At 45.1% G+C, this 14978-nt stretch overlaps 1 protein-coding gene across 8 annotated transcripts in view; it reads right to left on the bottom strand.

The window, feature by feature from the left end:
• Positions 1 to 2341: 2341 nt before the first annotated feature.
• The window catches only part of mgaa (MAX dimerization protein MGA a), a 34208-nt gene continuing 21571 nt past the window's right edge, over positions 2342 to 14978 (bottom strand). For 3 of the 8 annotated variants that reach the window (XM_074660918.1, XM_074660919.1, XM_074660917.1), the window contains exons 15-27: positions 14028 to 14268; positions 13339 to 13524; positions 12465 to 12713; positions 11549 to 12363; positions 11340 to 11456; positions 11077 to 11188; positions 10642 to 10832; positions 10438 to 10544; positions 10024 to 10138; positions 9829 to 9940; positions 9227 to 9715; positions 9015 to 9143; positions 2342 to 4414 (exon numbers count right to left, since the gene is read on the bottom strand). In XM_074660918.1, coding sequence (XP_074517019.1) covers positions 3480 to 4414; positions 9015 to 9143; positions 9227 to 9715; positions 9829 to 9940; positions 10024 to 10138; positions 10438 to 10544; positions 10642 to 10832; positions 11077 to 11188; positions 11340 to 11456; positions 11549 to 12363; positions 12465 to 12713; positions 13339 to 13524; positions 14028 to 14268 — 3798 coding nt within the window. In that variant the 3' untranslated portion in view covers positions 2342 to 3479. The remainder of the gene's footprint in view (positions 4415 to 9014; positions 9144 to 9226; positions 9716 to 9828; positions 9941 to 10023; positions 10139 to 10437; positions 10545 to 10641; positions 10833 to 11076; positions 11189 to 11339; positions 11457 to 11548; positions 12364 to 12464; positions 12714 to 13338; positions 13525 to 14027; positions 14269 to 14978) is intronic. The other 5 variants (XR_012597292.1, XR_012597293.1, XM_074660921.1 and 2 more) reach the window with 5 other exon arrangements.

The following is a 14978-nucleotide window of genomic DNA, read 5'->3' on the forward strand; positions in this document are numbered from 1 at the left end:
TTTTATATTGAACCAATTTTTATATTGGACCAATTTCTGCATTGGATACATTTTTATATTGGATCAATTTTTGTATTGGATCAATTTTTATATTGGATACATTTTTATATTGGATACATTTTTTGTTGGACCAATTTTTATATTGGATCAATTTTTATATAGAACCAATTTTTATATTGGACACATTTTTATATAGAACCAATTTTTATATTGGACAAATTTGTATATTGAACCAATTTTTATATTGGATACATTTTTGTATTAGACCAATTTTTATATTGGATACATTTTTGTATTGGATCAATTTTTATATTGGATACATTTTTATATTGGATCAATTTTTGTGTTGGACCAATTTTTATATTGGATCAATTTTTATATAGAACCAATTTTTATATTGGACACATTTTTATATAAAACCAAATTTTATATTGGACCACATTTTTATATTGAACCAATTTTTATATTGGACCAATTTCTGCATTGGATACATTTTTATATTGGATCAATTTTTATATTGGATCAATTTTTGTGTTGGACCAATTTTTATATTGGATCAATTTTTGTGTTGGACCAATTTTTATATTGGATCAATTTTTGTATTTGATAAACTTTTGTATTGGAACAATTTTTGTTTGGATACATTTTTATACTGGATCAATTTTTATATTGGACCAATATTTATATTGCACCCATTTTTAAGTTGGACCAATTTTTATATAGAACCAATTTTTATATTGGACAAATTTTTATATTGAACCAATTTTTGTATTGGATACATTTTTGTATTAGACCAATTTTTATATTGGATCAATTTTTGTATTGGATACATTTTTATATTGGATACATTTTTATATCGGATACATTTTTGTGTTGGACCAATTTTTATATTGTATCAATTTTTGTATTGGATCAATTTTTATACTGGATACATTTTTATATTGGACCAATTTTTATATTGCACCCATTTTTATGTTGGACCAATTTTTATATACAACCAATTTTTATATTGGACAAATGTTTAGATAGAACCAATTTTTATATTGGACCACATTTTTATATTGAACCAATTTTTATATTGGATACATTTTTGTACTGGACCAAGTTTTATATTGGATACATTTTTGTATTAGACCGATTTTTATATTGGATACATTTTTATATTGGATACATTTTTGTATTGGATACATTTTTATATTGAACCAAATTTTATATTGGATCAATTTTTGTATTGGATACATTTTTATATTGGATACATTTTTATATTGGATCAATTTTTGTGTTGGACCAATTTTTATATTGGATCAATTTTTATATGGAACTAATTTTTATATTGGACAAATTTTTATATAGAACCAAATTTTATATTGGATACATTTTTGTATTGGATACATTTTTATATTGGATACATTTTTGTGTTGGATCAATTTTTATATTGCACCCATTTTTAAGTAGAACCAATTTTTATATAGAACCAATTTTTATATTGAACAAATTTTTATATTGGATACATTTTTGTATTAGACCAATTTTTATATTGGATCAATTTTTGTATTGGATACATTTTTATATTGGATACATTTTTATATCGGATCAATTTTTGTGTTGGACCAATTTTTATATTGTATCAATTTTTGTATTGGATAAACTTTTGTATTGGAACAATTTTTGATTTGGATACATTTTTATACTGGATCAATTTTTATATTGGAACAATTTTTATATTGCACCCATTTTTATGTTGGACGAATTTTTATATACAACCAATTTTTATATTGGACAAATGTTTAGATAGAACCAATTTTTATATTGGACCACATTTTTATATTGGACCAATTTTTATATTGGATACATTTTTGTACTGGACCAAGTTTTATATTGGATACATTTTTGTATTAGACCAATTTTTATATTGGATACATTTTTGTATTGAATACATTTTTATATTGGATACATTTTTGTGTTGGATCAATTTTTATATTGAACCAATTTTTATATTGGATACATTTTTATATTGGATCATTTTTTGTGTTGGACCAATTTTTATATTGGATCATTTTTGTGTTGGACCAATTTTTGTGTTGGACCAATTTTTATATTGGATACATTTTTGTGTTGGACCAATTTTTATATTGGATACATTTTTGTATTGGACCCATTTTTTTTAACCAATTTCTATATTGGACCAATTTTTCTACCTGAATCTGTGAACATTAAAAAATACAATAAAGTTTTGAAATTGTAAAACATGAAAATAACTTCTGCATACACACAGATGCAAGTAAAATATTGAATTACTATAAATTCAGTGGTACGTAAATTAAACAAAACGAAAATCAGATGGAGATATTTAAACTTTATTTACAGTATATTATAGTGTTGTAATGTGATGCGAGGCGTCCTATATATGTACATCAGAGGTCCTTTAACGAGTACAAAAATACAAATTTAGGAAAAAAACAAACCGTCATCTGTACGGACATCAACACGGAGAGAAGCAGCTTCCTGTGACATCACGGAGCACGCCGACGTTTTAAAAACACCACACTGGCCCTTTAATTGACCCCGTGAGTCCTGGTTCCTCCTCAGGGTTCCTCCTCAGGGTTCCTCCTCAGTGTTCCTCAGGGTTCCTCATCAGTGTTCCTCAGGGTTCCTCCTCAGGGTTCCTCAGGGTTCCTCCTCAGTGTTCCTCAGGGTTCCTCCTCAGGGTTCCTCATCAGTGTTCCTCAAGTGTTCTTATGCTTTAAATACGGAGAACTTTCCTAAGAAATACACACGTTTAATATTCATACAGCAGCTCCAGCGTTCAGACGCTTTAATACAACTTTTCTTTGTCCAACAGAATATTTCATCTGAAATCATTTTGATATGAATCCTTAAAATGAAAGACCGTCCACACTCATATTTTGTAGTAACGTGTCCATTGTGAAAATATGAATTATTTAGGTGTAACGTTGTGATTTCTTTCTCAGTGCTCCTGATGCTCAGTGTAAACTAAAGTAAACAACAACTAGCTGCACTTTAAAGGCAGTAATATTATTATTAATATAATATATCATGTTCAGAGACTCTGATCATATTATATTAGTAGTAATATTATTATTAATATAATATATCATGTTCAGAGACTCTGCTTTGATATCAGAAGAGAAAAGGTTTAAAATCACCACTCAGGACGTCTGGTTCTCGTTGCCGCGGCGACTGAAGTAAACAACAACCTCCCTCTGAGACTAAAGAGCAACTGTTGCTCTATAAGTTGCCCGTTGCCGCTGGGAGGACAAGATCTGATCTGAAGACAGAAATAAATAAAACATAATCTCTGATCGTCTGTAAACGACCAATCAAACGCTCTGAAGTAACAGCCGGGCTTCTGATTGACTGTTTCTGTTTTCATCAGACAATCAGAGGACAGCCTGCAGACGACCAATGAGGTGTTAGCTCTGCAGTGACATCATCATGATGACCGGGCTTGTGTGAGGTCAGCTGGGGGGGTTTCCTCTCAGCCCCAGAGGAACGAGCCTCGGCATCGGCCTCCAGGCCACGCCGCCCTCTCTCCTCCTCCCGCCTCCTCCTCCTCCTCCTCCTCCTCCTCCTCCTCCTTCTTCTTCTTCTTCCCCTCCTGCTGCTCCATCGCTAATGGCGGGGTCCACCGCCTTGGCCCCGCCCACCTTCATCTGCAGCAGAGGGGGCGGAGCCAGGACGTTAGCGCTCTCGTTGGCAGACCCAGGCTGCGACCGGCTCGGTGGCGGTGTCTCCGTTTGGTCATCAGAGTCCGAGTCCAGCTCCAGGAGCCAGGGGCTTTGGGCGTGTCCCTGCTCCGTGGCTCCGCCCACCGCCGCCGCGTCCTCAGAGCTGGGCGGTTTCCCCGGTGACGGGACCCCGGCTGCCGTCGTCGCGGAGGTGACGGTCCGCTGATTGAGGAAGACGATCTCGTTGAGAAGGGAGGTCAAACTTTCGTCGTCTCCGCTCTCCTGCGGGTGCTCCGTCCCCGGAGGCCCCCCAACCGGGACTTCAGCCCGACCATCAGCACTCGGTCCTGGGCACGGAGAGGACGACGGTGGGGTGGACTCTGGATGGTCCTCTTTGTCCTGGTCTTTGTCCTGGTCTTTGTCCTGGTCTGAGGAGAGGTCAGAGCCAGCAGAGGCCAGCAGCGGCTGAGCTGCTGGGAGCTGTTGCTGCTGTTGCTGATGCTGCTGCTGTTGCTGTTGCTGTTGCTGCTGTTGCTGTTGCTGCTGCTGTTGCTGATGCTGTTGCTGCTGCGGAGCTGCTGGTGGTGGTTGTAGTGTTTGTTGTAGTATTTGTTGTAGTATTTGTTGTAGTATTTGTTGTGGTATTTGTTTTGGTATTTGTTGTTGTTGTTGTTGTTGGTTAGTTGCCGGGTGAACCAGCTGCAGCAGATTGTTGACGTCTGCGGCTGTAAACAATAAAAACAACAAGATCAGAAAACTAAATAACATTCAACTAGTTCATGAGTTATTAATATGAACTTATACAATAAGTCAGTCAGTGAGGTTAGTTAGTTAGTTAGTTGGGTTACCTGTGAGGCTAGTTAGTTAGTTAGTTGGGTTACCTGTGAGGCTAGTTAGTTAGTTAGTTGGGTTACCTGTGAGGCTAGTTAGTTGGTTAGTTGGGTTACCTGTGAGGTTAGTTAGTTAGTTAGTTGGGTTACCTGTGAGGCTAGTTAGTTAGTTAGTTGGGTTACCTGTGAGGCTAGTTAGTTAGTTAGTTGGGTTACCTGTGAGGTTAGTTAGTTAGTTAGTTGGGTTACCTGTGAGGCTAGTTAGTTAGTTAGTTGGGTTACCTGTGAGGCTAGTTAGTTAGTTAGTTGGGTTACCTGTGAGGTTAGTTAGTTAGTTAGTTGGGTTACCTGTGAGGCTAGTTAGTTAGTTAGTTGGGTTACCTGTGAGGCTAGTTAGTTAGTTAGTTGGGTTACCTGTGAGGCTAGTTAGTTAGTTAGTTGGGTTACCTGTGAGGTTAGTTAGTTAGTTAGTTGGGTTACCTGTGAGGCTAGTTAGTTAGTTAGTTGGGTTACCTGTGAGGCTAGTTAGTTAGTTAGTTAGTTGGGTTACCTGTGAGGCTAGTTAGTTAGTTGGGTTACCTGTGAGGTTAGTTAGTTAGTTAGTTGGGTTACCTGTGAGGCTAGTTAGTTGGTTAGTTGGGTTACCTGTGAGGTTAGTTAGTTAGTTAGTTGGGTTACCTGTGAGGCTAGTTAGTTAGTTAGTTGGGTTACCTGTGAGGCTAGTTAGTTAGTTAGTTGGGTTACCTGTGAGGTTAGTTAGTTAGTTAGTTGGGTTACCTGTGAGGCTAGTTAGTTAGTTAGTTGGGTTACCTGTGAGGTTAGTTAGTTAGTTAGTTAGTTGGGTTACCTGTGAGGCTAGTTAGTTAGTTGGGTTACCTGTGAGGTTAGTTAGTTAGTTAGTTGGGTTACCTGTGAGGCTAGTTAGTTGGTTAGTTGGGTTACCTGTGAGGCTAGTTAGTTGGTTAGTTGGGTTACCTGTGAGGCTAGTTAGTTGGTTAGTTGGGTTACCTGTGAGGCTAGTTAGTTGGTTAGTTGGGTTACCTGTGAGGTTAGTTAGTTGGTTAGTTGGGTTACCTGTGAGGCTAGTTAGTTAGTTAGTTGGGTTACCTGTGAGGCTAGTTAGTTAGTTAGTTGGGTTACCTGTGAGGTTAGTTAGTTGGTTAGTTGGGTTACCTGTGAGGTTAGTTAGTTAGTTAGTTAGTTAGTTGGGTTACCTGTGAGGTTAGTTAGTTAGTTAGTTAGTTGGGTTACCTGTGAGGTTAGCTAGTTAGTTAGTTGGGTTACCTGTGAGGTTAGTTAGTTAGTTGGGTTACCTGTGAGGCTAGTTAGTTGGTTAGTTGGGTTACCTGTGAGGCTAGTTAGTTAGTTAGTTGGGTTACCTGTGAGGCTAGTTAGTTGGTTAGTTGGGTTATCTGTGAGGCTAGTTAGTTAGTTAGTTGGGTTACCTGTGAGGCTAGTTAGTTGGTTAGTTGGGTTACCTGTGAGGCTAGTTAGTTAGTTAGTTGGGTTACCTGTGAGGCTAGTTAGTTGGTTAGTTGGGTTACCTGTGAGGCTAGTTAGTTAGTTGGGTTACCTGTGAGGCTAGTTAGTTAGTTAGTTGGGTTACCTGTGAGGTTAGTTAGTTAGTTAGTTGGGTTACCTGTGAGGCTAGTTAGTTAGTTAGTTGGGTTACCTGTGAGGTTAGTTAGTTAGTTAGTTAGTTGGGTTACCTGTGAGGTTAGTTAGTTGGTTAGTTGGGTTACCTGTGAGGTTAGTTAGTTGGTTAGTTGGGTTACCTGTGAGGTTAGTTAGTTAGTTAGTTGGGTTACCTGTGAGGTTAGTTAGTTAGTTAGTTAGTTGGGTTACCTGTGAGGTTAGCTAGTTAGTTAGTTGGGTTACCTGTGAGGTTAGTTAGTTAGTTGGGTTACCTGTGAGGCTAGTTAGTTGGTTAGTTGGGTTACCTGTGAGGCTAGTTAGTTAGTTAGTTGGGTTACCTGTGAGGCTAGTTAGTTGGTTAGTTGGGTTATCTGTGAGGCTAGTTAGTTAGTTAGTTGGGTTACCTGTGAGGCTAGTTAGTTGGTTAGTTGGGTTACCTGTGAGGCTAGTTAGTTAGTTAGTTGGGTTACCTGTGAGGCTAGTTAGTTGGTTAGTTGGGTTACCTGTGAGGCTAGTTAGTTAGTTGGGTTACCTGTGAGGCTAGTTAGTTAGTTAGTTGGGTTACCTGTGAGGTTAGTTAGTTAGTTAGTTGGGTTACCTGTGAGGCTAGTTAGTTAGTTAGTTGGGTTACCTGTGAGGTTAGTTAGTTAGTTAGTTAGTTGGGTTACCTGTGAGGTTAGTTAGTTGGGTTACCTGTGAGGCTAGTTAGTTGGTTAGTTGGGTTACCTGTGAGGCTAGTTAGTTGGTTAGTTGGGTTACCTGTGAGGCTAGTTAGTTGGTTAGTTGGGTTACCTGTGAGGCTAGTTAGTTAGTTAGTTGGGTTACCTGTGAGGCTAGTTAGTTAGTTAGTTGGGTTACCTGTGAGGTTAGTTAGTTGGGTTACCTGTGAGGCTAGTTAGTTGGTTAGTTGGGTTACCTGTGAGGCTAGTTAGTTGGTTAGTTGGGTTACCTGTGAGGCTAGTTAGTTAGTTAGTTGGGTTACCTGTGAGGCTAGTTAGTTGGTTAGTTGGGTTACCTGTGAGGTTAGTTAGTTGGTTAGTTGGGTTACCTGTGAGGCTAGTTAGTTAGTTAGTTGGGTTACCTGTGAGGCTAGTTAGTTAGTTAGTTGGGTTACCTGTGAGGTTAGTTAGTTAGTTGGGTTACCTGTGAGGTTAGTTAGTTAGTTGGGTTACCTGTGAGGTTAGTTAGTTGGTTAGTTGGGTTACCTGTGAGGTTAGTTAGTTAGTTAGTTGGGTTACCTGTGAGGTTAGTTAGTTAGTTAGTTAGTTGGGTTACCTGTGAGGTTAGCTAGTTAGTTAGTTGGGTTACCTGTGAGGTTAGTTAGTTAGTTGGGTTACCTGTGAGGCTAGTTAGTTGGTTAGTTGGGTTACCTGTGAGGCTAGTTAGTTAGTTAGTTGGGTTACCTGTGAGGCTAGTTAGTTGGTTAGTTGGGTTATCTGTGAGGCTAGTTAGTTAGTTAGTTGGGTTACCTGTGAGGCTAGTTAGTTGGTTAGTTGGGTTACCTGTGAGGCTAGTTAGTTGGTTAGTTGGGTTACCTGTGAGGCTAGTTAGTTAGTTGGGTTACCTGTGAGGCTAGTTAGTTAGTTAGTTGGGTTACCTGTGAGGTTAGTTAGTTAGTTAGTTGGGTTACCTGTGAGGCTAGTTAGTTAGTTAGTTGGGTTACCTGTGAGGTTAGTTAGTTAGTTAGTTAGTTGGGTTACCTGTGAGGTTAGTTAGTTGGTTAATTGGGTTACCTGTGAGGCTAGTTAGTTGGTTAGTTGGGTTACCTGTGAGGCTAGTTAGTTGGTTAGTTGGGTTACCTGTGAGGCTAGTTAGTTGGTTAGTTGGGTTACCTGTGAGGCTAGTTAGTTAGTTAGTTGGGTTACCTGTGAGGTTAGTTAGTTGGGTTACCTGTGAGGCTAGTTAGTTGGTTAGTTGGGTTACCTGTGAGGCTAGTTAGTTGGTTAGTTGGGTTACCTGTGAGGCTAGTTAGTTAGTTAGTTGGGTTACCTGTGAGGTTAGTTAGTTAGTTGGGTTACCTGTGAGGCTAGTTAGTTGGTTAGTTGGGTTACCTGTGAGGCTAGTTAGTTGGTTAGTTGGGTTACCTGTGAGGCTAGTTAGTTAGTTGGGTTACCTGTGAGGCTAGTTAGTTAGTTAGTTGGGTTACCTGTGAGGTTAGTTAGTTAGTTAGTTGGGTTACCTGTGAGGTTAGTTAGTTGGGTTACCTGTGAGGCTAGTTAGTTGGTTAGTTGGGTTACCTGTGAGGCTAGTTAGTTGGTTAGTTGGGTTACCTGTGAGGCTAGTTAGTTAGTTAGTTGGGTTACCTGTGAGGTTAGTTAGTTAGTTGGGTTACCTGTGAGGTTAGTTAGTTAGTTGGGTTACCTGTGAGGCTAGTTAGTTAGTTAGTTGGGTTACCTGTGAGGTTAGTTAGTTAGTTAGTTAGTTGGGTTACCTGTGAGGTTAGTTAGTTAGTTAGTTAGTTGGGTTACCTGTGAGGTTAGTTAGTTAGTTAGTTGGGTTACCTGTGAGGTTAGTTAGTTAGTTAGTTAGTTGGGTTACCTGTGAGGTTAGTTAGTTGGTTAGTTGGGTTACCTGTGAGGCTAGTTAGTTGGTTAGTTGGGTTACCTGTGAGGCTAGTTAGTTGGTTAGTTGGGTTACCTGTGAGGCTAGTTAGTTGGTTAGTTGGGTTACCTGTGAGGCTAGTTAGTTAGTTGGGTTACCTGTGAGGTTAGCTAGTTAGTTAGTTGGGTTACCTGTGAGGTTAGTTAGTTAGTTGGGTTACCTGTGAGGCTAGTTAGTTGGTTAGTTGGGTTACCTGTGAGGCTAGTTAGTTGGTTAGTTGGGTTACCTGTGAGGCTAGTTAGTTAGTTAGTTGGGTTACCTGTGAGGTTAGTGACGTTGAGGGGGGCGGAGCTGCTGTAGATCTTACCGGTTGGGGGGCGGGGCAGCGAGGTGAGATGGAGCTGCTGATTGGTCAGACGGGGGATGTTGAGGGTGACCGAGGCCATGCCTACAGACAGGAAGAGGACACGTCTTACTTCAAAATAAAAGAATGTTGAGGCAGAGAACAGAGTGACAGTGAGCGGTCGCTACCTGGCGTCAGAGACGTCTGCAGCGCCGTCGGTCCCGCCATCAACGGGCTCACGGTCAGGACCGGTTGTCCCGGCAACGCGGCGCCGACCAGCGGTACCAGAGCCCGGAAGGACGGCGACGCAGATGGATTCTTGCTGCGAGACAGGATGTTTGGGACCGTCCTCGGCCTGTCCCTCACCACCACTGGTGCATTGTGGGACACACCGGGAGGGGCCAGGACGGGCTTGGACACCTGCAGGACCCTCTGAGGCTGCTGGACAGATGTTTGGACAGGTGTGGCGGTGGGCGCAGCAGGAATGGGAGGAGCTCGTGGAGTCTGCCGTCGCAGGCCGGACGATGTGATCACGACGTCGTCATCCGTCGAGTCGCTCAGATCAGAGGACCCGTCCCATGCTGGTAGCTGATTGGCTGTTTGGTGTCCCTCCTCCATCTTCTTCTGTTTGGACGACAGATGCTGCAACTTCCTCTGGATCTTCTGCTGACTCTGACCTGCAGCCACGAACACAAACACGCTGGTTACAGCTCCGCCTGCAGGTCGGAGACGCTCTGTACACGGGCAACATGTTGTAATATTACTGTTATTCTATTATAGATATCCTCACCTGATCTCAGGCAGATCTCTCTGATGAAGGCGTCTCTCTGCTGGTTCAGGCAGATCTTCTGACTCCTCAGTGTGGCCGTCTCTCTCTTCAGAGTCTGGATCTCCTGCTGAGCCTGAAACACACACCATGCACAATGTTTCACTGACTTCACAACAAGAGGAGGACTGTAATCATGTTACAGTTTCTCTGTTGTACCTGCTTCAGCAGACGTCTCTGTGAGGAGCTTCTGGAGTTCATGACTGAACTGAGAGCTCTGAAGGCAGAGGAGACGCTCTGAACGCCGACCAGCTTCTCCACACTCAAACTGCTCCTGATGACAGGAAATGATCAGAGACAACAAGTCGGTTCATCTCATCTCATTTACTCTGAGTATCCATTACTTTAAGCTGTTAGCTAACTATCTCAACTGTTTATCATTAAATATGACGACAGACATTCAAAGCTTCATTTGAAAAGCTCAATAGAAGCTTCAGATGTAAATAATGACATGGTATATTTGAATGTATGTCTCTCTACTGTCGTTTAATTACAAGTCTTCAAAATGTTTATTGATAATAGAAGTGGCAGCAGCTGGAAACCGGATAAAGAGAAACCTGGATCAGTTCTTACTTTGAGTCCACGTTCCTCATGATCCTCGCCAGCTTCCTCTGAGCCGCGTTCAGCCGACCGCTGTCCTCCGACGTCTCCACGGCAACGCTCTGAACCTCGTCCTTCGCCTGACACAGACACACAGATAATAACACATGTTCACACATCAAACATCTGTTTTATCAACTCAACTCTGTTATGAAACGTTAAATTAACACTTTGTACGTTGGTGAAGGAGATGACGTTGGTCGTCTTGGTAACGGGTCTCTCCTCGTCAGACGAGTCTTCCGTCAGGTCGTCCGTCTCGTCCGTCTCGTCCAACAGATCGACCACCTCCATCACATCTGTGTGTTGACTTCCTGTCCCTCCTCCCTCCGACGGCTCAGGTGATCTCTGGCTGCTCACCTGTGTGATCTCTAGAGATGGAACATTTCACCGTTATCTATTCTGCTCATCGGCCCAGGTTCTTTATCAATACCCTTATTGATCCAAACATTAGTCCCAACACAGTCTAGAACGTCTGTCTGATAACATTTACACTTGTTTCAAGACGGGTCGGGTGAGTGGCCGACATCGCTGCAGACCGCCAGTCTAACTAGTTCAACTGTTCATCCACTACTTTGAGCTAACTTTAAGTTTAACAGAGTTCAGTATTCATACCGCTCGGTGGAGCGATGATGGCGAGGTAGTCGTCCCTCCTCTTCGTCAGCCTCCTCTTCTTCTTCTCTAGATGTGTCTCAGTCGTCCTCAGCTTCTGGATCACCTCAACCGCCTGTAATCAAAACACAACTAACTAACTAACCAGCTGGTAACTATATAACATGTGACTCCATAGTCTGGAGTAAGAACTAGAGCAATGGATGAAAGAAGGGAGGAGAGGAAGGACTAAAGGAGAGGTGTATGTGAATCTAAAAGAGTCGGACCGTATTCAGAGTGGAGATCTTGGACGTCTTGTCTTCATCCAGTCTCAGTTCTCTCCTCAGACCTTCAAACAGATGATGCTGCTTCACCCGGCGCTGCTTCTCCAACATGTTGTGACGCTGCAGACCAACAGAAACACGTGTCAGCATCACGCCGCTCTGCGGGACACAAACCGGCCCGGCGAAGACGACCACACGTTAACTTAACTTACGTAGTTGTTGTTATTCGCCAGGCCTTTCTCTCCTTCGCTGCCCGACTCGTCGCCGAAGTCTGACGAGTGATCCGTCTCGCTGTCCGACCCCTCCGGCTCCTCCACGTCCAGCGACCGCTTCGCCCCGCCCGCTGTCCTCAAGGTGGCGAGCCCCGTCTCGTCGTCCACGCAGATGATGTCCAGGTCCACCAAGTCGCAGGCCGGCTCCGGTGGCGGTGGGGGGACAGGTGTGACCTCTGACCCTGACGGTGCAGGAGGAAGGAGTGGGGGTCTGGTCCCCGCAGTGGTCTGGATGGCAGGTTTCTGATGGACCAACACCCCACCGGGAGCCCCCGGGACCGCAGACACCGCCACCGTTTTGACCCCCAGCTCAGCCCCCCGACCCGCGGTGGGTTTGAGTGAGATGAGGCTGACCGGGGTGGCGGTGGCGGTGGCGGTGGGGTGAGGTTGGAGGATGGTGAAGGAGCCCGGAGTCGCCGCCACCTTGGAGGGAACTTTAGGACAGGTGACGATGATTGGTTCCCTGTTGGAGCTGGGGGGGATGATTTTAAAGGTGCACATCCCCTTCTGAGCCAGGAAGCCAGAGGTGAGGCGGAGCGGGGAGGTGAGGGGGGTCACGGAGAAGGACTGGAGGCCGGACAGAGAGGAGGACGACGAGGAGGGAGGGAGGACGGAGGAGGAGGACGAGGAGGGAGGGAGGACGGAGGACGAGGACGAGGAGGAGGACGAAGACCAGGAGGGAGGGAGGACGGAGGTCACCGTGGTCGGAGGTGTTTGGTTACTAACTGGAGTCTGATTGGATGCAGCAGGGAAGACTGGGGGGGGGGGGGGGGGGGGACAGGAGACAGTTAAACATTAAACAGCTGAACGTTGCTGATTGGTCGAACACAATCCCCCCCCAGGTGCGTAGACTCACCTCTCTGGACAGACAGGTTGGGGTTGGCTGATCTCAGCTGGCTGATGGGAACCAGTTGGACCAGTTTCCCGTCTGGTCTGCGGTAGTACTGGACGCCTGACACCGTCTGGACCGGCTTCAGGACCATCCTCTGACCGGGGGCGGGGGTGGTGGGGGCCGGTACAGGAGCCGGGACCTGGAGCATCAGCAGCTGAGAGCCTTTAGGATCCAGGTTCACAGGCGGAGCCCCGGAGCTGCTCACCTGAGAGGCTGAAACACACCCGACATACATTACTGGCTCAAGGTTCTCAACCTGAGGGTCACCACCCGTCAGGGTGACCAGGTGTCCCACCAGGGACTGCACGGCATTTTTATCCCACGTCCCACATGTTGAGACGATGTCCCACATTGTCAGTCAAACCGCTGCAGGACAGACGCTTCTCTAAAATCTGTCTTTTATCCGCCAGCTGTGTAGAAAGCAGGAAGTCTGGCATCACGGCGCCATATCACACGGGGGTCAGTGGTCTGTCATCACGGCGCAGTGTCACACGGGGGTCAGTGGTCTGTCATCACGGCGCAGTGTCACACGGGGGTCAGTGGTCTGTCATCACGGCGCCGTGTCACACGGGGGTCAGTGGACGCTGTGTCACACGGGGGTCAGTGGTCTGTCATCACGGCGCCGTGTCACACGGGGGTCAGTGGAGGTTAACATTTCACCGTCTTTGCTACGCTGCGCCCAACGGGGCACCACTTTTATTATTTATTAAAGTATATATCTGCATTTATTTTAAAACATAATCACCATCAAACAGGTCAACAACTGTGATTCATATTATTAATATTAATAATAATAATAATAATAATATGTGTGATGATGATTTTGTCCTAATATTACCTGAAGTGGGGGCGGAGCTAGCGGGAGCTGCAGGTAGTGCTCTGACCTGGCTGCCCCCTCCCTTCAGACCCGGGTACACCCTCACCGTGACGACCCGAGTCCCCGCCCCTTCAGGTGAGTCACCTGCAGGCTGCTCAGAGGAGGAGGCGGCTGATTGGTCGACCTTCGCTGCTGCATGCTGAAGCGCTGCGACACACAGACGGTCCGTTTGAGACGTTACGGATCAGACAGGTCAGAACTGTGTCCATAGCAACGGTCCGTTATACGTAGAAACGGTCTGTTATACGTAGAAACGGTCTATTATACGTAGCAACGGTCCGTTATACGTAGCAACGGTCTGCTATACGTAGCACCAGTCCGTTATACGTAGCAACGGTCCGTTATACGTAGCAACGGTCTGTTATACGTAGCACCGGTCTGTTATACGTAGCAACGGTCCGTTATACGCAGCAACGGTCCGTTATACGCAGCAACGGTCCGTTATACGTAGCACCGGTCTGTTATACGCAGCAACGGTCTGCTATACGTAGCACCAGTCGGTTATACGTAGCAACGGTCCGTTATACGTAGCAACGGTCCGTTATACGTAGCACCGGTCTGTTATACGTAGCACCGGTCCGTTATACGTAGCAACGGTCTGTTATACGTAGCATCGGTCTGTTATATGTAGCAGCGGTGAGTGTGTTTACCTGTGGGGGGGGCTGGGAGGGTGAGCACTGGGACTGGTGGGGGGGTGGGAACCACAGAGGAAGCAGAGGAGACGGTCGGGGGGGCCGGTCCTGAACTGTGGTTCAGAGGAGGTTTAGAGGGCGATGACTTCCTGTTGGACCCCACCCGGCCGGTGAGATACGCCGCCAGCCGGTTGGCTGGATGGAGCGCCCCCATCTTCCCCAGCTGGATCTTAGCCAGAGGATACAGCTTCCCGTTCACCTGGACACACAGTAACACCAAGGTAACTCCACGGTAACACCCCTGTAACACCACAATAACACCACGGTAACACCACGGTGACACCACGGTAACACCACGGTGACACCACGGTGACACCACGGTGACACCCCGGTAACACCACAATAACACCCCAGTAACACCACGGTAACACCACAGTGACACCACGGTAACCCCCCGGTAACACCACGGTAACACCACAGTAACATCATAGTGACACTAGGGGAATACCACAGTGACATCATGGTAACACCACAGTAACACCACGGTGACACCACAGTGACACCACGGTGACACCACAGTGACAACACGGTAACACCACAGTGACAACACGGTAACACCACAGTGACACCAGGGTGACACCACTGTAACACCACAGTGACACCAGGGTGACACCACTGTAACACCACAGTGACACCAGGGTGACACCACTGTAACACCACAGTGACACCACTGTAACACCACAGTGACACCACTGTAACACCACAGTGACACCAGGGTAACACCACAGTGACACCAGGGTAACACCACAGTGACACCACAGTGACACCACAGTGACACCAGGGTAACACCACAGTAGGACCACAGTAACATCACGGTAACACCACAGTGACACCAGGGTAACACCACAGTGACACCAGGGTAACACCACGGTAACATCACGGTAACACCACAGTGACACCACTGTAACA

This window comes from Sebastes fasciatus, chromosome 15 (assembly GCF_043250625.1).
Source record: "Sebastes fasciatus isolate fSebFas1 chromosome 15, fSebFas1.pri, whole genome shotgun sequence".
NCBI lineage: Eukaryota > Metazoa > Chordata > Actinopteri > Perciformes > Sebastidae > Sebastes > Sebastes fasciatus.